Source organism: Neoarius graeffei, chromosome 1, assembly GCF_027579695.1.
Source record: "Neoarius graeffei isolate fNeoGra1 chromosome 1, fNeoGra1.pri, whole genome shotgun sequence".
NCBI classification, from domain to species: domain Eukaryota; kingdom Metazoa; phylum Chordata; class Actinopteri; order Siluriformes; family Ariidae; genus Neoarius; species Neoarius graeffei.
This window is the reverse complement of record NC_083569.1, coordinates 8,247,725-8,271,251: the sequence shown is the minus strand read 5'-3', so window position 1 is coordinate 8,271,251 and position 23,527 is coordinate 8,247,725. Positions and strand designations below refer to the sequence as shown.

At 41.7% G+C, this 23,527-nt stretch overlaps 1 protein-coding gene across 1 annotated transcript in view; it reads right to left on the bottom strand.

The window, feature by feature from the left end:
- Positions 1 to 21,703, bottom strand: part of ccdc39 (coiled-coil domain containing 39) — a 34,350-nt gene extending 12,647 nt beyond the window's left edge. Inside the window, exons 1-11 of the mRNA XM_060929213.1 lie at positions 21,508 to 21,703; positions 14,992 to 15,111; positions 14,732 to 14,878; positions 14,399 to 14,557; positions 4,765 to 4,857; positions 4,479 to 4,607; positions 4,202 to 4,393; positions 1,076 to 1,179; positions 679 to 811; positions 348 to 542; positions 71 to 235 (exon numbers count right to left, since the gene is read on the bottom strand). Coding sequence (XP_060785196.1) covers positions 71 to 235; positions 348 to 542; positions 679 to 811; positions 1,076 to 1,179; positions 4,202 to 4,393; positions 4,479 to 4,607; positions 4,765 to 4,857; positions 14,399 to 14,557; positions 14,732 to 14,878; positions 14,992 to 15,111; positions 21,508 to 21,609 — 1,539 coding nt within the window. The 5' untranslated portion in view covers positions 21,610 to 21,703. The remainder of the gene's footprint in view (positions 1 to 70; positions 236 to 347; positions 543 to 678; positions 812 to 1,075; positions 1,180 to 4,201; positions 4,394 to 4,478; positions 4,608 to 4,764; positions 4,858 to 14,398; positions 14,558 to 14,731; positions 14,879 to 14,991; positions 15,112 to 21,507) is intronic.
- Positions 21,704 to 23,527: the final 1,824 nt, after the last annotated feature.

Here is a 23,527-nt window from a genome sequence, read left to right as displayed (position 1 = left end):
TAGTCACTGAATTACACTTTTCAAGGAAATATTTGTCAATTATACAGTATAATTGTACCAGTTTCTTTACCTGAAGATTCTTGCTCTGTGCTGTGAGCAAAGCAGCTGCTTTCTTCTCTTCCTCCAATGCCTCGTTCAGCTCAGAGATCTGCTTTTCCAGCGCCTCTTTCTCGTCTTTGTTCACGTTGCCGCTCAGACGAGCTATCCTCCCTTCCAGAATGTGCATCTGAAACTCCTGAAGAAAGAAGTGTGCACCACGAACATTCAATTAGAGGTGCTTGAGCACAACATCTAGGATGTTGCTGATAAGTTAAATATGAATAATCCTTCTGGACTGGATGCCTTGCCTGACTGTTGATGTACTCCTGCTTCTTGAGAGCGTTTTGTTCCAGTTTACTGATGTGCTTTTCCAGGCTGGACAGAGCTACACGACAGCCTGTGATATCTACTAGGACAGTCTTCTCATTGGCTTGCAGCTTCTGCAGCTCCTGCTTTTCCGGGAATTGGAGCTTCTGTTCCCGCTGGAGTTGGGTGTCAATTTCCTTTATACAAAAAAAACACACCGCTATTAACCAAGGCGAGAAAAACAAATGATAGCTCAAGTGCGCTGCTGAATGCTTGAACGTGATTTGGTGTTGATTAATTTTCTATAACAGCAGCTTTGACTGGAGTGCTCACTTTGAGGTGTTTCTCCTGGTCTCTGTGCAGCTGCTCCATCTGAGCAGTTCTTTCCTCCACGCTAAGTGTCTTCTCATTCACAGCCTGCAACTTCTTTTCTAGAGCGATGTTGTGCTGCTGCATATCCTCTGATCTGCAAGACACGCACACGGAGCTTGTACATACAGGCTAAATTTTGTGCTTTAAATTATTTTTAATTATTACTAAGTTGTAACAAAACTGAAATTAATTTATGCCAGCTGTCTATGTGATTACAGCTCATTTCATAAGCAACATTTATTGATTTTTTTTAAAAATATATAACTTTGATACAATTGGCTTGGCTAGCATAAACATTCTCGCTTCAGCATCCTCTGTCCGTTTCATCGGGTCACTAAAGCTTTTGAGGCAGAATTACTTGGCCGTTTTATCTTTGATGTCCTTCTTGAGGCTCGCTGAGTGGGCTCTCTTAATCTCCAGGTCTGTAGCAGTGCGATCCAACCTGCTCTTTAGGCTCACCAGCTGTGAAACAGCAACACATTAATATCAGAATCTCCTCATTATCACCAAATCGGTGATACAGTTATTAGGCGTATCAGACGCTCACTGGCTGTGCTGTGAAAATTGTGCATGCAGACGCTCATCTAAGTTTCCAAATTTGTCACTGCTTAACTCCTATCATTAAAAAGCTTATAATCTCTGCTTTCCAAAGAAATTTATCTGGTTAAGATCTGTTCAGTACAACCCCGATTCCAAAAAAGTTGGGACAAAGTACAAATTGTAAATAAACACGGAATGCAATGATGTGGAAGTTTCAAAATTCCATATTTTATTCAGAATAGAACATAGATGACATATCAAATGTTTAAACTGAGAAAATGTATCATTTAAAGAGAAAAATTAGGTGATTTTAAATTTCATGACAACAACACATCTCAAAAAAGTTGGGACAAGGCCATGTTTACCACTGTGAGACATCCCCTTTTCTCTTTACAACAGTCTGTAAACGTCTGGGGACTGAGGAGACAAGTTGCTCAAGTTTAGGGATAGGAATGTTAACCCATTCTTGTCTAATGTAGGATTCTAGTTGCTCAACTGTCTTAGGTCTTTTTTGTCGTATCTTCCGTTTTATGATGCGCCAAATGTTTTCTGTGGGTGAAAGATCTGGACTGCAGGCTGGCCAGTTCAGTACCCGGAGCCTTCTTCTACGCAGCCATGATGCTGTAATTGATGCAGTATGTGGTTTGGCATTGTCATGTTGGAAAATGCAAGGTCTTCCCTGAAAGAGACGTCATCTGGATGGGAGCATATGTTGCTCTAGAACCTGGATATACCTTTCAGTATTGATGGTGTCTTTCCAGATGTGTAAGCTGCCCATGCCACACGCACTAATGCAACCCCATACCATCAGAGATGCAGGCTTCTGAACTGAGCGCTGATAACAACTCGGGTCGTCCTTCTCCTCTTTAGTCCGAATGACACGGCGTCCCTGATTTCCATAAAGAACTTCAAATTTTGATTCGTCTGACCACAGAACAGTTTTCCACTTTGCCACAGTCCATTTTAAATGAGCCTTGGCCCAGAGAAGACGTCTGCGCTTCCGGATCATGTTTAGATACGGCTTCTTCTTTGAAATATAGAGTTTTAGCTGGCAACGGCGGATGGCACGGTGAATTGTGTTCACAGATAATGTTCTCTGGAAATATTCCTGAGCCCATTTTGTGATTTCCAATACAGAAGCATGCCTGTATGTGATGCAGTGCCGTCTAAGGGCCCGAAGATCACGGGCACCCAGTATGGTTTTCCGGCCTTGACCCTTACGCACAGAGATTCTTCCAGATTCTCTGAATCTTTTGATGATATTATGCACTGTAGATGATGATATGTTCAAACTCTTTGCAATTTTACACTGTCGAACTCCTTTCTGATATTGCTCCACTATTTGTCGGTGCAGAATTAGGGGGATTGGTGATCCTCTTCCCATCTTTACTTCTGAGAGCCGCTGCCACTCCAAGATGCTCTTTTTATACCCAGTCATGTTAATGACCTATTGCCAATTGACCTAATGAGTTGCAATTTGGTCCTCCAGCTGTTCCTTTTTTGTACCTTTAACTTTTCCAGCCTCTTATTGCCCCTGTCCCAACTTTTTTGAGATGTGTTGCTGTCATGAAATTTCAAATGAGCCAATATTTGGCATGAAATTTCAAACTGTCTCACTTTCGACATTTGATATGTTGTCTATGTTCTATTGTGAATACAATATCAGTTTTTGAGATTTGTAAATTATTGCATTCCGTTTTTATTTACAATTTGTACTTTGTCCCAACTTTTTTGGAATCGGGGTTGTACTTTCGGAGTAACGGCAGGTTGAAGTCGGTACAACAGAGTAAAAACTCTGCTCGCGGGACGTCGGGAAACTGAAAGCACTCAGGCTTTCTCTCTTCTGATCAGTTTCCGATTGGATTACTCGTCAACATCGATCAGATCACTTTTGCAGGGATGTTCTCTCGCTCTCACTGTTTCTGATGAAGTACTGAGCAAACTTTTCCATCTGCTAGTTTTGATGTTCTGATTCACAGAAGACTTTGAAGTGAGTTTTCATAGCTTTACCTACTTATTTTTTCAAATCAAACCGATTCATGTCAATAAATAACTACTTTAGAATATAACTGGAGTTGTTTTGATGAAAATAATTGAGATCTTAGTGGTCGGAATGAAATTTAAAAAGACCGGAAGTCAGAAACGCGAGTGTCAATTTCAGTTCAGTTAACGTGAATTGTTTATTGGATGTAGCTCACGCGGTTTTTTCGAAGTTCGCCTTGAAAGCTGTGATTGAAATTGAAATAATCATTTATATTCTTTCATATAAACACTAGTAGGCCCGACTTTTGAGAAATACAAAGGCCTACAGAGCACAAAGAGGGGATTAGAAATAATCTTTTATTACTTTTTTTTTATTTTGAAAGAGAATGGTAGATGTTAATGACATTCAATGCTTATTTAGGCATATTTTATAATTAACACTGATTCCTCCTTTTTTGTGATGTATCAATGACAGTAAAGATCAGCTTTATATCGCACAAATAAAGCCATTTGGTGAAACTTTGACGAAGAGAGTGCACCGATTTAACATTTTTACCTGATTAGCATGATTAATACAAATTAAATACTAATTTGCATCATTTGTTTTTACTAATTTTTCAAACTTTGTATTCAGTATACATGTAAATATCTTGAAGAATAGAAAAGTTATTAAGAAAAAACATTTGATCGCATTGGTTAACGAGGCCCATTTTGGACCATGTGATCCTCATAGAGGATATTACGGCGGTTTTCTAAAAATTACGCCTTTTTTTCAATCCTTGATTTGTAATATCTCAAGAACGGATAAACATATTTTAATTCCGTCAAATGTTTGTTGTTCTGCATTCCATTCTGCATTCAGTGAGACAGCTTTCAAGAAATTTGGATTGAATTTGAATTTTCACCTGACATGCCTACTGATATGCCTACAGTTAGTGTAGCTACCGGTATAGGAACGTGCCTCATCTTGCAGTCGAGTGCGGTTGCTCTCCTCTTCCTGAAACTGTAGCCGTAGCCTGTTGGTTTCGCGTTCACCCATAGCGCTCTTCTTCTCACAGTCCTTGTTGTTGTCCACCTCGTGGGCCAAGAAGTTCTGCTGCTCTTGTACGAGTGATTTTTGTTCACGGATCAACTGGTTTTTGTCCGCCAGGAGCTAAAAATAAAGATAAAAATAATTCGCTTGCTTGTTTACTTCCCACACACATTTGACTTCTCAAGCTTTTAGTGGAGATGAATACCAGAGCAGACTGCTGCAGAGTCTGGTCTTTCTTCCTCATCTGCTCGATGGAGTTCTCCCATCGGCTGATCAGCTTCTGTACTTCCATGTGGGCCTGCTGCACCATCTCGACCGTCTTCTCCAGAGCCACCTGTGCTCGACACACAAAAATGCGACATTGATTTTATCTTGTGAACGTGATGGACTTGTAGCTGAAGATGACTGTCTCTTTATGACTTTGAAGTGTTGAGGAGAAATGGGAGAGAAAAATAATGACACACTAAACATGATCAGACTGTTTAACAGACCTGTGTCATGATATTCTCAGTAACCTCTTTGTCCGAGGTTTTTCTCTTCTGGTTCGCCTCCAGAGTCCGCTTCTCCAGGCTCAGAGTCAGCTCCTGTATCGCACATATGTTCAAGTGTTTAATAAAAATTGCATTTTAATTTTTCATAAACGTAAAGCCTCAAGTTAAATAACATCAGTATCACTCAGTTTAAAAATAAAATCAATATCTGTTATCTCCTATACCCAAATAGATCTGCTTAGAGTGTATGGAAGCAAACTGGACTTGAAATGACAATAAAAATCGCAACTGCGATTGCATTTGCATTCATGTATTTGAATTTTCCTATTTTCATGTCACATTTTGGCTTAAAAAAGATCCAAATTCAATAATTTGCTTTCATTCTATCCACATTCACTGGATACGAGCAATCGCGCGCTCTGATTGGCTACTCTACTGCTAGGATATCAGCTCATATACCGTGAGTAGAGAAAAACAAAATGGCAGAGCGTGTTGCTGAACCAACCGAGGATGAAATAAAAACGACTCGAAAACAAAACTCCAAAAAAATTTTAAAAGGCAAGAAAATATTTGACAGTAAGAACGTATCTTTTTTAAAATTATTTTTCAAGAATTATCGCATTTTTCACAAATTGCTCCTGTCATTTCACCGTTTTGTTTACATTCTAAGCGGAAACTATTTTGTCGGACGTTTTGTATCAAGTTTTTATTTATTGAATTTGCAAAAAAAAAAAATCTTCTTTTTACTGAGTTTTAGTATAACCTGCATTCCAAAATAACCGCGCTTAGGTGTATGAAATAGCATTAAGACGGCAGAGTATAAAACAAACATATGACAGAACACAGAAAAAAGAACAAAAAAGAAAATGCTAGCATAATATGACCAAGTTATTTCACAGGTCAATCAGATCAAACAAGATCAACTGTGAGCTACTGCTCACTCGCGTATCCCCCCGCTCTCGCTTATATCCGAATGCAAGCAACTGAAGGAATAGGACACTGACTATTAATGTTGACTTCAACAAATAATGAACCCTGAAACAAGTAAGTAAAGAGCAGTGTCTCTCCCCAGGGATTTCAAATAGCATCCTGGTAAACTGTCATTTTGAAATAGCACAGCGTCAAAATCCACGCTATATGTTTCATAAATACATTCAGTCAGTAAACAGGAAGTCGATGTGCGACAGACCTGAAAACGGTATATACGGTATAGAACCCCAAGCTGAAGCTCGGTACCAAATATCAAGCAGTTGTGATTTGTAGTTGCTGAGAAACGTGTTATGAAAATTTTGTACGGTAAATCCACGCTATATGTTTCGTAAATACATTCAGTTGGTAAACAGGAAGTCGATGTGCGACAGACCTGAAAATGGTATACACGGTATAGAACCCCAAGCCGAAGTTTGGTACCAAGTGGCTATGATTTGTGGTTACTGCGAAAAAGGGTGTTTCGGATGGACGGAGATACGGATGGACAGAGGTAAATCAGTATACCCCCCCCCTTCAGATCGGGCGTATAATAATGAACAGTGTCATCCACATTCTAACGTTTTTTTTTTTACACTGTCAAAGTACAGTGTGCCCTCGCCCCCTTTCACCAAGACTAGAGATAAGAGAATGACAATTTAAAAAAAAAAAAACATAATTAACTTGGAATTGCAGGGAAATCAAGTCGCTTGGCATAAAAATCTCATCTCATTATCTCTAGCCGCTTTATCCTGTTCTACAGGGTCGCAGGCAAGCTGGAGCCTATCCCAGCTGACTACGGGCGAAAGGCAGGGTACACCCTGGACAAGTCACCAAGTCATCACAGGGCTGACACATATGCCCCTTTTCCACCAAAGCAGTTCCAGGGCTGGTTCAGGGCCAGTGCATAGTTTGGAACCAGGTTTTCTGTTTCCACTGACAAAGAACTGGCTCTGGGGCCAGAAAAACCGGTTCCAGGCTAGCACCAACTCTCTGCTGGGCCGGAGGAAAGAACCGCTTACGTCAGTGGGGGGGGCGGAGTTGTTAAGACCAACAACAATAACAAGACCGCGAAAGATCGCCATTTTTAAGCGATGGGAAGCAGCAGCTGTACAAACGCGAAGTCATCCATTATTATTATTATTATTATTATTATTATTATTGTTGTTGCTGCTGCTGCTTCTTCTGTGTTGTTTTTGCTTCGATATTCGCGCCAAGGTTTATGCAAACGTAGCGACGTAACTGACGTATACAGCAACGTAATGACGTAACTGACGTATACAGCGACGTAATGACATGTCTTCCCTTAGCACCGCGAGCTATGGAAAAGCAAACTGGTTCTCAGCTGGCTCGCAAGTTGAACGAGTTGTGAACCAGCACTGGCCCCGAACCAGCCCTGGAACTGATTTGGTGGAAAAGGGGTAACAGACACAGACAACCATTCACACTCATATTCACACCTACGGTCAATTTAGAGTCACCAGTTAACCTAACCTGCATGTCTTTGGACTGTGGGGGAAACCGGAGCACCCGGAGGAAACCCACGCGGACACGGGGAGAACATGCAAACTCCGCACAGAAAGGCCCTCGCCGGCCACGGGGCTCGAACCCGGACCTTCTTGCTGTGAGGCGACAGCGCAAACCACTACACCACCCATATTTTTACGCCTGGCGTAAAAATAGGATTATAAATCTGGGATAGCCTTGCTTTGGTCCAATGGGCCCTATGGATAAATTTACATTGCATAAGACCAAGCCGACCATATATACCCTCCTGAGTGCCTCTTTCTCTACGTCATCCTGTATTTCCTCACCCAATTCCTCCTCCCATGCCGATTTAATATTATTCAATGAAGTGGTTTGGAGAGAACAAATTTTTCTTATTGTCAGGATGCCTTTCAGACTAGGAACTGGGGTGAGAAAAGTGTCAAATTGTGTTTCAGCAGGAAGGGTGGGAAATCTGGGATCTATGCTATGAACATAACTCTGGATCTGTAAATATCTGAAAAAATGATGCCTGGGGACATCAAATTTAGCTGATAGTTGATCAAATGTAGCAAATGTATTGCTGAGATAAAGATCTCTGAAGTTTGTAATACCAAGGCTAGACCATACTGAAAAAACGCTGTCAGTCATAGACGGAGGGAAGGCTGGGTTTGAAGCTATTGGAGCAGAGCGAGGGGTTGTCTGAAATCCAAAAGGCCGTCTAAACTGATTCCAGATCTTTAATGTTGTTTTAACACAGATATTTTTGGTAAAGGAAGAGTCAAGTCAAGTCAAAGTCCCTTCCACACCAGGATCTGGTCTTCCCAGGCAATCTCCTGTCCCAGTACTAACCAGCTCTTTGAAGCGCATGGGTGTGGCGCCGATCTCCGTTTCCATAGCCCTCGGCCTCTTGCCTATACAGCTAGGGTTACAGTGGGAGGCTAGTCCTCTGGTAACCGCGAGAGTATGACTTCCCAACTCACATCTGTATTGCAGCGTGCTTTGCCAGATGGCAACAGGTACCATTTTTATGATGGTCTTTGGTATGACCCGACCACGAGTAGAACTCGCGATCTCTCGGTCGAGAGACGGACATGCTAAATACTAGGCCAGCTCGAGGTTGAAAGAAGAGTAGGGGCCTGTAATGGAGGAGTGAACAAGGCAAGGCAGGGACACCGGTCTGGATGAGGCTGTCTCCATCTCCAGCCACGTTGGGGACGGAGACACCACCCCACTCCGCAACCAATACTGACCAATCCGAAGATAGAACCTAAAGTCTGGTAATGCCAGGCCCATCTGGTCTAGGCCTCTGCAGAAGCTGTTTCCCTATCTTTGGAGTTTTCCTATCCCATATAAAAGGCATAATTAGACCATCAATCTTTTTAAAAAATGAATTGGGAAGAAAAACCGGTAAACACTGGAATAAATATGGAAGTTGAGGGAGAATGTTCAGTTTAATCAAATTAATTCTTGCAACTACAGGGAGTGCAGAATTATTAGGCAAATGAGTATGTTGACCACATTACCCTCTCTATACATGTTGGCCTGCTCCAAGCTGCATAGGCTTGAAAGCCTCCTACCAATTAAGCATACCAGGTGATGTGCATCTCTGTAATGAAAAGGGGTGTGGTCTAATGACATCAACACCCTATATCAGGTGTGCAAAATTATTAGGCAACTTCCTTTCCTTTGGCAAAATGGGTCAGAAGAGGGATTTGACGGACTCAGAAAAGTCAAAAATAGTGACATATATTGCAAAGGGATGGAGCACTCTTAAAATTGCCCAGCTTTTGAAGCGTGACCATCGAACAATCAAGCGCTTCATTCAAAATAGTCAACAGGGTCGCAAGAAGCGCGTTGAAAAAAAAAAGGCGCAAACTAACTGCCCGTGAACTGAGGAAAGTCAAGCGTGAAGCTGCCAAGATGCCACTCGCCACCAGTTTTGCCATATTTCAGAGCTGCAACATCACTGGAGTGTCAAAAAGCACAAGGTGTGCAATACTCAGGGACACGGCCAAGGTAACAAAGGCTGAAAAATGACCACCACTGAACAAGACACACAAGATGAAACGTCAAGACTGGGCCAAGAAGTATCACAAGACTGATTTTTCTAAGGTCTTATGGACAGATGAAATGAGAGTGAGTCTTGATGGGCCAGATGGATGGGCTCGTGGCTGGATCAGCAAAGGGCAGAGAGCTCCAGTCCGACTCAGACGCCAGCAAGGTGGAGGTGGGGTACTGGTATGGGCTGGTATCATCAAAGATGAGCTTGTGGGACCTTTTCGGGTTGAGGATGGCGTCAAGCTCGACTCCCAGTCCTATTGTCAGTTTTTGGAAGACACCTTCTTCAAGCAGTGGTACAGGAAGAAGTCAGCATCCTTCAAGAAAAACATGATTTTCATGCAGGACAATGCTCCATCACACGCATCCAAGTACTCCACAGCATGGCTGGCCAGAAAGGGTCTAAAGGAAGAAAGATTAATGACGTGGCCTCCTTGTTCACCTGATCTGAACCCCATAGAAAACCTGTGGTCCCTCATCAAATGTGAGATCTACAAGGAGGGGAAACAGTACACATCTCTGAACAGTGTCTGGGAGGCTGTGGTTGCTGCTGCACGCAATGTTGATCGCAAACAGATCAAAACACTGACTGAATCCATGGATGGCAGGCTTTTGAGTGTCCTTGTAAAGAAAGGCGGCTATATTAGTCACTGATTTGTTTTTGTTTGTTTTTTTTGAATGCCAGCAATGTATATTAGTGAATGTTGAGTTGTTATATTGGTTTCCCTGGTGAAAATAAATGAGTGAAATGGGTATATGTTTGTTTTTTGTTAAGTTGCCTAATAATTATGCACAGTTATAGTCACCTGCACACACAGATATCCTCCTAAGATAGCTAAAACTAAGAAAGCCCTACTCCAACTTCCAAAAATACTCAGCTTTGATATTTATGAGTCTTTTGGGTTCATCAAGAACATAGTTGTTTTTCAATAATAAAACTAATCCTCAAAAATACAACTTGCCTAATAATTCTGCACTCCCTGTAAAGAGAGATGTAAAGCAGACCAGCACTCCAAAGTCTCCTTAATGCAGGTTAAAAAGGAGACAAAGTCAGCCTGAAAGAGTTTTCCAAATCTATCTGTAACATACACCCCAAGATAAATAAAACTGCTAGGAGTGACTTTAAACGGTAAGTTATGTAAGGGGAAACTTTTTGCAGCTGCATTAAGTGGCTTAAATTCACTTTTACTTAGATTCAGTTTGGACCCTGATAATTGGCTGAAGGATGTGAAAGTGGAAACGGCAGCAGGGACGGAGACAGAGAGATCAGATATATACGTCAGTAAGTCGTCAGCATATGAGGACAGTTTATGTTCAGAACCATATCTGACGATACCTTTGATAAGAGGGTTGGAACAGAGTGCTATGAATTTGCATAAAAATTAAAATAAAAATGCCCTGCTTCTCAAAATCCAGTAATAAAATCCACTCAATCTCGTCTTACATGGCTTATAGCCATCTCGGTGCTATGCGTCTCATCGGCTGTCAGCTCATGTATGACTCGATTTCGTGGAATAAGGGTTAATTAGACATAGTGTCTTGCAAAAGTATTCATCACCCTTGGTGTTTTTCTTGTTTTGTTGCATTACAAGAAGGAATTAAAATGGATTTTCGGAGGGTTAGCACCATCTGATGTACACAACATGCCTACCATCCCCTGTCGTATGAAACCCCTAAATAAGAGCTGCTCCAACCAATTCACTTCATAAGTCACATAAATAGTTGATTAAGATCCACCTGTGTGCAATCAAAATGTCACATGATCTGTCACATGATGTCTGTATAAATCAACCTGTTCTGGAAGGACCCTGACTCTGCAACACGACTAAGCAAGCAACATGAAAACCAAGGAGCCTCCAGACAGGTCAGAGACAAAGTTGTGGAGAAGTATAGATCAGGGTTGGGTTATAAAAATTATCCCAAACTTTGAATATCCCACGGTGCACCATTAAATCCATTATAGCAAAATGGAATGACTATGTTACCACTACAAACCTGACAAGAGAAGGCCCTGCCCATCAAAACTCACAGACCGGGCAAAGAGGGCATTAATCAGAGATACAACAAAGACACCAAAGATAACACTGAAGGAGCTGCAAAGATCCACAGCGGAGATGGGAGTATCTGTCCACAGGACCACTTTAAGCCGTACACTCCACAGAGCGGGGCTTTATGGAAGAGTGGCCAGAAAAAAAGTCATTGCTTAAGAAAACATGTTTGGAGTTTGCCCAACAGCATGTGGCAGACTCTCCAAACACATGGAAGAAGATTCTCTGATCAAATGAGATTAAAATTGATCATTTTGGCCATCATGGGAAATGCCATGTGTGGCGCAAACCCAACACCCTGAGAACACCATTCCAACAGTGAAGCATGGTGGTGGCAGCATCATGCTGTGGGAATGTTTTTCATCTGTAGGGACAGGAAAGCTGGTCAGGACTGAAGGAAAGATGGATGGCATTAAATACAGGGCAATTCTGGAGGAAAACCTGTTTGAGTCAGTCAGAGGTTTCAGACTGGGTCAAAGGTTCACGTTCCAGCAGGACAATGACCCTAAACATACTGATAAAGCTACACTGGAGTGACTTAAAGGGAAACATTTAAATGTCTTGCCTAGTTAAAGCACAAACCTCAATCCAGCTGAGAATCTGTGGCATAACTTGAAGATTGCTGTCCACCAACGCAACCCATCTAACTTGAAGGAGTTGGAGCAGTTTTGCCTTGAGGAATGGGCAAAAATCCCAGTGGCTAGATGTGCTAAGCTAATAGAGGCAGACCCCAAGAGACTTGCAGTTGTAATTGCAGCAACAGGTGGCTCTACAAAGTATTGACTTTGTGGGGGTGAATACCTATGCACGCTCTAAATTTATGTTTTTTTCATCTTAGTTATTGTCTATGTCACAATAAAACAATTTTCACCTTTAAAGTGGTAGGCCTGTTGTGTAAATCAAATGGTGCTAACCGTCCAAAAATCCGTTTTAATTCCAGCTTGTAATGCGACAAAACAGAACAAACACAAAGGGGGATGAATACTTTTGCAAGACACTGTATCACATATTACAACAGTATTGGTACCTTCATTTATTGGTACACAGCGACTTAAATGAGGTATTAAATGCAGAAAGGAAACTTACCGAAGAGCATGAACATGTTTTGTATTAAAGAAGTCATATACAGTTAGGTCCATAAATATTTGGACAGAGACAACATTTTTCTAATTTTGGTTCTGTACATTACCACAATGAATTTTGAACAAAACAATTCAGATGCAGTTGAAGTTCAGACTTTCAGCTTTAATTCAGTGGGTTGAACAAAATGATTGCATACAAATGTGAGGAACTAAAGCATTTTTTAAACACAATCCCTTCATTTCAGGGGCTCAAAAGTAATTGGACAAATTAAATAATTGTAAATAAAATGTTCATTTCTAATACTTGGTTGAAAACCCTTTGTTGGCAATGACTGCCTGAAGTCTTGAACTCATGGACATCACCAGACGCTGCATTTCCTCCTTTTTAATGCTCTGCCAGGCCTTTACTGCAGCGGTTTTCAGTTGCTGTTTGTTTGTGGGCCTTTCTGTCTGAAGTTTAGTCTTTAACAAGTGAAATGCATGCTCAATTGGGTTGAGATCAGGTGACTGACTTGGCCATTCAAGAATATTCCACTTCTTTGCTTGAATAAACTCCTGGGTTGCTTTGGCTTTATGTTCTGGGTCATTGTCCATCTGTATTATGAAACGCCGACCAATCAGTTTGGCTGCATTTGGCTGGATTTGAGCACACAGTATGTCTCTGAATACCTCAGAATTCATCCGGCTGCTTCTGTCCTGTGTCACATCAATAAACACTAGTGACCCAGTGCCACTGGCAGCCATGCATGCCCAAGCCATCACACTGCCTCCGCCGTGTTTTACAGATGATGTGGTATGCTTTGGATCATGAGCTGTACCACGCCTTCGCCATATTTTTTTCTTTCCATCATTCTGGTAGAGGTTGATCTTGGTTTCATCTGTCCAAAGAATGTTCTTCCAGAACTGCGCTGGCTTTTTTAGATGTTTTTTTAGCAAAGTCCAATCTAGCCTTTTTATTCTTGAGGCTTATGAGTGGCTTGCACCGTGCAGTGAACCCTCTGTATTTACTTTCATGCAGTCTTCTCTTTATGGTAGATTTGGATATTGATACGCCTACCTCCTGGAGTGTTGTTCACTTGGTTGGCTGTTGTGAAGTTTCTCTTCACCATGGAAATTATTCTGCGATCATCCACCACTGTTGTCTTCTGTGGGCGTCCAGGTCTTTTTGCATTGATGAGTTCACCAGTGCTTTCTTTCTTTCTCAGGATGTACCAAACTGTAGATTTTGCCACTCCTAATATTGTAGCAATTTCTCGGATGGGTTTTTTCTGTTTTCGCAGCTTAAGGATGGCTTGTTTCACCTGCATGGAGAGCTCCTTTGACCGCATGTTTTCTTCACAGCAAAATCTTCCAAATGCAAGCACCACACCTCAAATCAACTCCAGGCCTTTTATCTGCTTAATTGAGAATGACATAACGAAGGAATTGCCCGGACCTGCCCATGAAATAGCCTTTGAGTCAGTTGTCCAATTACTTTTGGTCCCTTTAAAAACAGGGTGGCACATGTTAAGGAGCTGAAACTCCTAAACCCTTCATCCAATTTTAATGTGGATACCCTCAAATGAAAGCTGAAAGTCTAGACTTTATGTCCATGTCCATTATATAACTACAACTTGTATATGTTTCAGTAAACAGGTAAAAAAACAAAATTTGTGTCAGTGTCCAAATATATATGGACCTAACTGTAAATGTAATGGTACGCGACATGACAGAAAAATAGAAGAAAGGAAAAGGCACCTTCACCGTTTGCCGTTAACATATTCTCAATAAGTTTGTGGTTCTGAGTCAGATTATCAAGGAGAGGCAATCTGTGTGGGTCAGCCACAGCATGCAAAAGACGCTTTATCAGCCGAAAGAATGTCTGGCAAAATATAAGGTAGGCCTACGAACAGCATCTTCGACTTTATCAGCTTTGTTCAGGATGCTAGCATACTCGCATATACATCACTCATGTAGTGTTGGATAAGATTAAAGAGATATGAACAGACTCACTCGAATCCTGCTCTCGTCTTGCTGCGTGTATTTCATGATGGCCATGGTGTCCTCGTCTTTGTTTGCTGATTCCTCCAGCCAGGCGTCCAGAGTCTGCTGGTCCCAGTTCAGCTGAATCTTGAGCTCCTCCATCTTCTGTATAGCTCTGAAGACGTAGTTCTGAGCAAAGGGGAACACATTTGGGATTTACAGCAGGAGATGGTTTGGCATTATGGACTTGTATGCTTTGTGTACGCTCACGAAAAACAATTCACAATTAAGCTAGCGAGTTATTTAAATCCCATTCACATGCGCACACATCAGAGGGTGTTAGGAGAACAGAACGTTTATAACCTCCAACGAGTTCTTCTTCTCTCGCACTGATATCTTCTCCTTCTTCAGCTGGGAACGCTCCTGATGCAGACGCCCCATCTCTCTCTCATCCAAGGCCTTGAAATGCAGATTGGACTCGGTCTGATTCTCGACAGCTCTGCACAGACTCTACATGGAGACACATATCGCTTAATCACACATTTACAATAGAAGTAGCTTTTTTTAGATAATATACTGCTGCTCGGGTCAAACACCGGACGTGCTTTGAATATCTTTTTCACCTGATTGTGAGTATGCTCTTGCTGGACATTTTTCGCATGTTCAGTCATGGCACTGGACCTCTCCTTGTAGCGGCTCGCTTTGTTTTCCACATTTGAGAGCTCTTTCTGTTTTCTCTGGATCTGGTGGGTGGAGAAGATGAATTTTACTCCTGGTTTTCAACAGTTCACATTTATTCCACTATGTATGATAGTCTTGATTCTGATGTTCGTGACAATTTTTCCTGCTTTAGTAAAATTGTTCTACCCGTAACGTGCATTTTTAGCTAGGTGCAGAGGTGGACAGTAGCGAAGTACATTTACAGTTGTGGTCAGAAGTTTACATACAGTGACATGAATGTCATCTTGAATATGAATCTCATGGCAATATTTGGGCTTTCAGTAATTTCTCTGAACTGTCCTTTTTCTGTGGCAGAATGATTGGACAGCATACATCTTTAATTAGAAAAAAACCACTAGGATTTGGTGCACAAGTTTTAATTTTCTTTGGGTTTTCTGAAATCAACACCGGGTCAAAAATATACATACAGGATCAAAAATTTACATACGCTCACTTAAATTATTAACTCAGAGGTGCTGAAACTTCCAAAATGTCTCTTATCTTGCCAAGGCCGAGGCCTCTTAACTTCTTGTTAGTGATCATGATTGACTACAACTGGTAGCTTCTCTGTGCCTTCATAAAAAGGGTTTGTTTACAACAGTCATTGGGCTTGACCAGCAAACAGTAAAATTGGAAAGTCCAAGGAGCTCAGTGCAGACCTGAGAAAGAGGATCGCAGATATACACAACTCCGGAATGTCTCTTGGAGCCATTTCTAAACAACTGCAAATTTCAAGATCAGTTCAAACAATTGTATCCAAGTTATTGTGAAGTGCTTCAAGAAAACCCAAACTGTCACCCTCAGCTGAAGGGAAATTGGTTTGGAACAACCTGGGAACCACCATGGCACAGCCTTGCCATGAACTGAAAGCTGATGGATCACTGTCTACATTTCAGATCACCATGAACTGCTATCCAAGAAATAACCCCCTGCTCCAAAATTGACACCTTCAAGCTTAACTAAAGTTTGAAGCTGACCACACGGACAAAGAAAAAGCCTTCTGGAGGAAAGCTGTATGGTCAGATGAGACAAAGATTGAGTTGTTTGGCCACAATGACCACCATGTACAGAGGGACACTGTACCAGCTGGTGGTGGTGGTGGGATCATCGTGCTCTGGGGCTGTTTTGCTGCCAGTGGAACTCGTTCATTGCACAAAGTGGATGGAATAATGAAGGAGGACTACCTCAGAATTCTTCAGCATAAACCATCAGAAACTTGAACACGACTTGGGACTTACAGCAGGACAATGAACCCAAACACGCATCAGAGCTGGTTGTGGAGGATAAAGCAGGCTAACATTAAGCCTAAAACAAGTCCTGACTTCAACCCTGTTGAAAATATATGGGCCGTGCTTATAAGTCGAGTCCATGCCAAGAAAAAAACAAATTTAATTTAATTCTACCATGAACAGTCGTGAAATATCCAACCAGAATTCTGCCAGAAGCTTGTTCATGGTAAACAAAAAATGTTTGGTCAAGGTGAATCTTGCGAAGAGACATTGTATGCTGTACAATCATTCTGTCACAGAAAAAGAACAGTTCAAAGAAATGACTGAAAGCCCAAATATTGCCATGACATTCATATCCAAGATGACGTTCATGTCACTGTATGTAAACTTCTGACCGCAACTGTACTTGAGTACTGTACTTAAGTACACTTTTTGAGTATCTGTACTTTCCTTGAGTATTATTTTTTGAACGACAAATATCATACTTTTCACTCCACGACATTTCTATCAAGGTCCTCTCAACACTCATTACTATGAAGTAGCTTTGAAAGTGGATTTTTTTCTTTTCTTTTTTCAAATGTGATTTTTTTCGCAGGTGACACTGAGACAGCCTAATCACTAGGGTCATGTCACGTCCACTGACTGTATAAAATAAAGTTCATTGATTTCTCAGCAGCATCATTTGAACACTGTCAGAATGGTTGAGGTTCTGGGGAATGCACACACCCATGGCCCATGAACCCATGTTTCAGTTTTCTGAAAGGATTAAAGATTCGTTCCGTTTTAAAATGTTTGCTTTGTTTACCTAAAACGGAGCGCATCACAGCCTGCAAAAACTCGCCGTTCAACCTGCGGGAGCATCTTGAGGTATGTAAACGTTTTATTCTAAGAGAAAGCTTGCAATGAAGTTGTGTTTTTTAGAGCTAGCGATAATGTTGCAAACGTTGCTATGCAGTCTGGTTAGTCAAATGACTTTCTATGGATTTGCCCACGGCTAACGTTAGCACATAGCTAGTTAACTTGGACACTGTGAGTTAGCATGTAAAAATGGAGTTACGCTAACATGAATAACGTTAAATTATTTGAAGTCCTTTCAGAAATGTTTTAGCATAATCTTGCCAAATAAACAGAATGTAGAAATCTTTCTTTTCTAGTAACGTTAGCTACCCGATATGATTTCGAGTTTGAAAAGAGTTTGCTAGCATAACGTTAAGACTAGCTAGCTTAACGTTAAACCACCATTATGGCACAGCATGCATTCATTTCGTAAATCCAGTAGGTTGCTTCAGAGGCATTACGTATCGTAAGCGTTGTGGCAGTAATACAACAATGCATTGACAGAAAATGTACTAAAGTATTTTGAAAAGCAAGTACTTCAGTACTTAAGTAAAAAATTTGACTGGACAACTTTCACTTGACCAGTGGGATCTATACTTTGACTTAAGTAATGAAGTTGGATACTTTGTCCACCTCTGGCTAGGTGTTTGTAAAGCAGCTACTTGATTACTGTGACCCTGTCAAGAAATGCTTTCGGTATAAAGCAGGTATGAAAGTTGTAACTCATTGCCAATCAATACCTGGATCCGAACTAAACATGAGGGGGACTGGGAAAATCTTAGATGCCTCAATCTCATCTACATCACTCCAGTTCCCAACTGGTCTCAACTAGAGATGTGCTTGGGCTATTATTTGTTTGTACCTGTTTATGATATTTAGTTAATTATATTTCACAAAACATAAACTAGTGACATAATTCAAACCACCACAACCCTGAGTTATGAGCAGGCAGGATGTTGTGAATGCATTAGATATTGTTGTCTAGGTACAGTCCCTTTTAAGATTTCCCATCAGCCAACTTCCGCGTTGACCTACGTCACGCGAGGGCGGGATCACCAACGTCACATCCTCCATGAAAGCATAAGAAACCCGGGAACTCCTAGCTCCTCCTCTTTCGGCGCCGTGAATTCAACACGGACACAAGGAGGAATCGCTCGCTCCACCCGAGCAAACCAGAAAAAGACCTCTTTCTTGCAAGATCCACGATTTAGCGCGATTTCTTTCTTACCCTTGGCCAAGGTAGACTCCAGAGTCGCGCGATCTTTAACTCAATCGAGTTACAAGCAGTTTTATTCGTATTAGAAGTGAAGTCACGACTGCTGCCCAAGCAGTTTTAATTCAAAGTTAAGAGAGCGGCTGGACCCTTTCTTTTTTTTAACTGAAAGCGCTGTGCACCTTGTTCTACAAAGATTTCCTTCCCACGAGCTACGAAGCGTCGGACCAAAAATTCTTTGTTTTTCTACAGAAGTCTCTACGGGCTTCTGTGAACTAAGCCTCTCCGAGAAATCCCCTGTGCTTCACGGAGATCTCCACAACGGTGAAAACTCCAAAAGTCTCGGGACATCTTCTCATAATCTCGCGTAAGACTGGCATTTTTGGGCATAATCAAAAAACCTAGTCTTAGGAATTAGCTTTTATTGAAGTAGTGTGAATTTAACCTCAGGAACGGTTTGTTACACTGTAAACATGCAGCGTGTTGAATTGATTATTGTTTTGTTTTAATCTCTCAGTTGTTTTAATAGATAGGCTGTGCATGCTTCTTTATTCCTGACTAACACTTTAATTTCCTTATCACACATTTTGACCTTATCAAGGTTTCAGTGGATTCAGTACTGTTATAAGCTAGTGAAATTAGCCTACGGCTAATTTCTTTTGTCCCATTAGCATCCAAAGCTAAGTGTATTGTCTTAGAAACATGTGGCGGTCCTCCCCCACACACACCAACACACCTTAGCTAGCATTCCTTTACCTTAGCTAGCATTCCTTTGTCTTAGCTAAACACGAGGCTAATCTAGGCCTACCCAAACACGTGACACACACAAACACACCTTAGCTAGCAATCCATGCTAGCCTTCTGCTCAGGCCATAGGGCCCTTTCACACACACAGGCCACACACACAAGCACACGTTAGCAACACGTGCTAATTCTTTGTTTTACTTAGCAACACATGGTCAACCCCACCACGTGGACACAAGGCCTCACACCCACAAACACACCTTAGTTAGCAACAGAGCTAATCCTTTGTTCTACTTAGATAACATTCCTTTGTCTTAGCTAGCATTCCTTTGTCTTAATTAGCACACAAAGCTAATCTTTTGTCTTCACTCACACACCCCCACACACACCTCACTGTTTGTATATATTTCAACTGCCATTATCCATTTTTTTTCTTTGTTATAATAAATTCATTTATTATTGAAACTGTGTGTTTATTTGTGTTCCAATATCTTTGAAGTCCCCAATCTCCAAGAATTCAAAGGTGCAAATGATTTATGTCATATGGTAAGTGATCATAATAATTTGGAATATACCATAATTTAGCTGTTTGGTAATTTATTATTAAGCAACAAAATTAATGGTATTAATTAATGAGACTGATTAATGAGACTGATTCCATGAGTGATTTAATGATAATGAGACTGATTCAATTTTAATGATTCAATGGTATGATTCAAATGAGACTGATTCAATTTTAATTATTAACCTTCAGATTTAATGAGATTGATCACTCAATTACCCAAATGCACCTACAGTTGCATGTTCATGGTCATTTTTGTTTGTCTTTGGAGCTTCATATCTGACCACTTGGACAACGGCTTTTCCGTTGCGTTCAATGAGATCCCAGTCCTGATGCACACTTTCATTCTCAACTGGATTCATACACCAATCATTATAAGCACTGACAGGTAAAGAGAATTACATTGATTATCTCATTACAATGGCGGCACGGTGGTGTAGTGGTTAGCGCTGTCGCCTCACAGCAAGAAGGTCCGGGTTCGAGCCCCGTGGCCAGTGAGGGCCTTTCTGTGCGGAGTTTGCATGTTGTCCCTGTGTCCGCATGGGTTTCCTCCGGGTGCTCCGGTTTCCCCCACAGTCCAAAGACATGCAGGTTAGGTTAACTGGTGACTCTAAATTGACCGTAGGTGTGAATGTGAGTGTGAATGGTTGTCTGTGTCTATGTGTCAGCCCTGTGATGACCTGGCGACTTGTCCAGGGTGTACCCTGCCGGGATAGGCTCCAGCTTGCCTGCGACCCTGTAGAACAGGATAAAGCGGCTACAGATAATGAGATGAGACGAAAGCCTTTTCTACTTTTGCAACGGCCAAAAGATCGTTAAGGTGTCGATAATTGTTGACTTTTTATGATGATTTTTTTGCTGGAGAAAGGATCCCTTTTCTAATGTAATGGAGTTTATCATTTCATTTTCCAGCTTCAATCACTTTTGTTGGAAATCAGTTTCCAAGTTCAGTTCAAAACACAAAAGCTGAATGGAAAAGAGTCAAAAACTTTCAGAAGACATGAATCACTTTGAACAAAGGTAATATAATGAGCATTTTTCTTCGCTGGGGGGAAAAATAACTAGCGGAAAAGTGAAATTTGTCTGAAGGAGTGATGTTTTTATGACTGGACCCCTCCTCGAACGCCCTAGGAGGAGCAGTGGATCCAAAAAATGTGTTGGAATAAGGCAGGATAAGGAAACTTAAGAAGAACAATAGTGTGCTTGCCTTTGATGTAGTGGTTAGCGCTGTCGCCTCACAGCAAGAAGGTCCGGGTTCGAGCCCCGTGGCCGGCGAGGGCCTTTCTGTGCGGAGTTTGCGTGTTCTCCCCGTGTCCGCGTGGGTTTCCTCCGGGTGCTCCGGTTTCCCCCACAGTCCAAAGACATGCAGGTTAGGTTAACTGGTGACTCTAAATTGACCGTAGGTGCGAATGTGAGTGTGAATGGTTGTCTATGTGTCAGCCCTGTGATGACCTGGCGACTTGTCCAGGGTGTCCCCTGCTGGGATAGGCTCCAGCTTACCTGCGACCCTGTAGAACAGGATAAAGCGGCTAGAGATAATGAGATCAGATGAGAAGTTCAGTTCAAAACACAAAAGCTGAATGGAAAAGAGTCAAATCTTTCAGAAGACACGAATCTTCTGAAAGATTTGAGGAGTGATGTTTTTATGATTGTTGAGATGAAGGACCTCTGGCCAGCACAGGGTTCATCTCTGACGTCATACTGGACCGAACCTGAACAGAACGCACTTGAGAATATAGAGGGCTGTGCGATAGCATTATAAAACACTACAAAAGTATTTAATCGACCTTTGCACTTTGATATTTACGCTACTTTCTGCGAGGTCTTTCCTTACCTCATCCTCAAAAGCCTTATTCTCGGTGGTTGACATTGGAATGGCGAAATTTCGACCCAAACCAGTCTCATGCAAAACCTCTGACAAAACCGTCTTCGCCATTTTTTATTTATTTTCGCAGAAAGTTCTGGAAATAATAATAATAATAAACAAAAATTTAGCAGCTTAGACCCTAAACTTCAGCTCTCCAAGCGAGCTAGTGGTCCCAGCGTTATGCTCTGGGTTGCTTAGCAACGGTGTGACGTTTCCGAACGCGCCGTCTTCAGCCAATAAGGAGCGGTGACTGGCTGAATCCGGAAGTCACTGAACGCGGAAGTGAAAATCGACTCAGTCAAAAAGCTCACTTTTGAAGAATATCTAGTGTTTAATATTTTTTAGTCACATCCCGGACGTTGTACTCGCTCCATATTTTCTGACCTTGTACAATTTTTGTGAACAAAAAAATAGTTTTTCCGGTATTAACTAATTGTAGTCAAAACACAGTCTACTAAAAGACTACAAATCCCATAAACACTACACTATTAGAGCACGCGCCCCCTTTCAGTGCAAAATCATCATAAAACCCAGAGACTAGAACACATGTTCACTGGATATGAGCATTAGGGTGCATCAGTTGCCCCCTAAGAATGAAAAGTTCCTCCGATCATGATGCATTTTTGTTTTTATGTTCCTTTTGGCAAGAAAACACACTGGGTGAAATATTTTGACAAGTTTAATGGTGGCACCAGGAGCTCAAAGTGATGGAAAAAGCTGCTTTTATGACAAAATTTCCATCACTTTTCATGAAACATTATGGCACCTTATAGAGTATACCAAATATCTTAGACACACATTTTTAGTACATACAGTACAGCACAGATATCGTAAACACTGATATTGTAAAGTTATGGATAATGTAAAGTGATTATCATTTCCCGTCATAAAGTCCATTAAATATGATATAAAACTTTTGGGTTATCATAAACTTGCTTATCATAAATTTTAGGTATAATGTAAAATCATTTTGATGTCCCCAGGGGCCATAAATTACACTTATCATAAAGTTTTCCTGGGAGGCACGGTGGCGTAGTGGTTAGCGCTGTCGCCTCACAGCAAGAAGGTCCTGGGTTCGAGCCCCGGGGCCGGCGAGGGCCTTTCTGTGTGGAGTTTGCATGTTCTCCCCGTGTCCGCGTGGGTTTCCTCCGGGTGTTTGTTGGAAATCAGTTTCCAAGTTCAGTTCAAAACACAAAAGCTGAATGGAAAAGAGTCAAAAACTTTCAGAAGACATGAATCACTTTGAACAAAGGTAATATAATGAGCATTTTTCTTCGCTGGGGGGAAAAATAACTAGCGGAAAAGTGAAATTTGTCTGAAAGAGTGATGTTTTTATGACTGGACCCCTCCTCGAACGCCCTAGGAGGAGCAGTGGATCCAAAAAATGTGTTGGAATAAGGCAGAATAAGGAAACTTAAGAAGAACAATAGTGTGCTTGCCTTTGATGTAGTGGTTAGCGCTGTCGCCTCACAGCAAGAAGGTCCTGGGTTCGAGCCCCGGGGCCGGTGAGGGCCTTTCTGTGTGGAGTTTGCATGTTCTCCCCGTGTCCGCGTGGGTTTCCTCCGGGTGCTCCGGTTTCCCCCACAGTCCAAAGACATGCAGGTTAGGTTAACTGGTGACTCTAAATTGACCGTAGGTGTGAATGTGAGTGTGAATGGTTGTCTGTGTCTATGTGTCAGCCCTGTGATGACCTGGCGACTTGTCCAGGGTGTACCCCGCCTTTCGCCCGTAGTCAGCTGGGATAGGCTCCAGCTTGCCCGCGACCCTGTAGAAGGATAAAGCGGCTAGAGATAATGAGATGAGATGAGGTTTTCCTGTCAAGCACCCCAGAAGCCTGCAAAGTTATCTTAACTCAGAGGACCCCAAGTGGAACCTTCTGGACACTCTCCAAGCCCTGAGGGATGCTGTGACTGCTAAAACAATCAGCAATTGCTTCAAGCACTGTGGGTTTCAACTTCCCGAGTCTCCTGAGTCCGCAGTTGAAGAT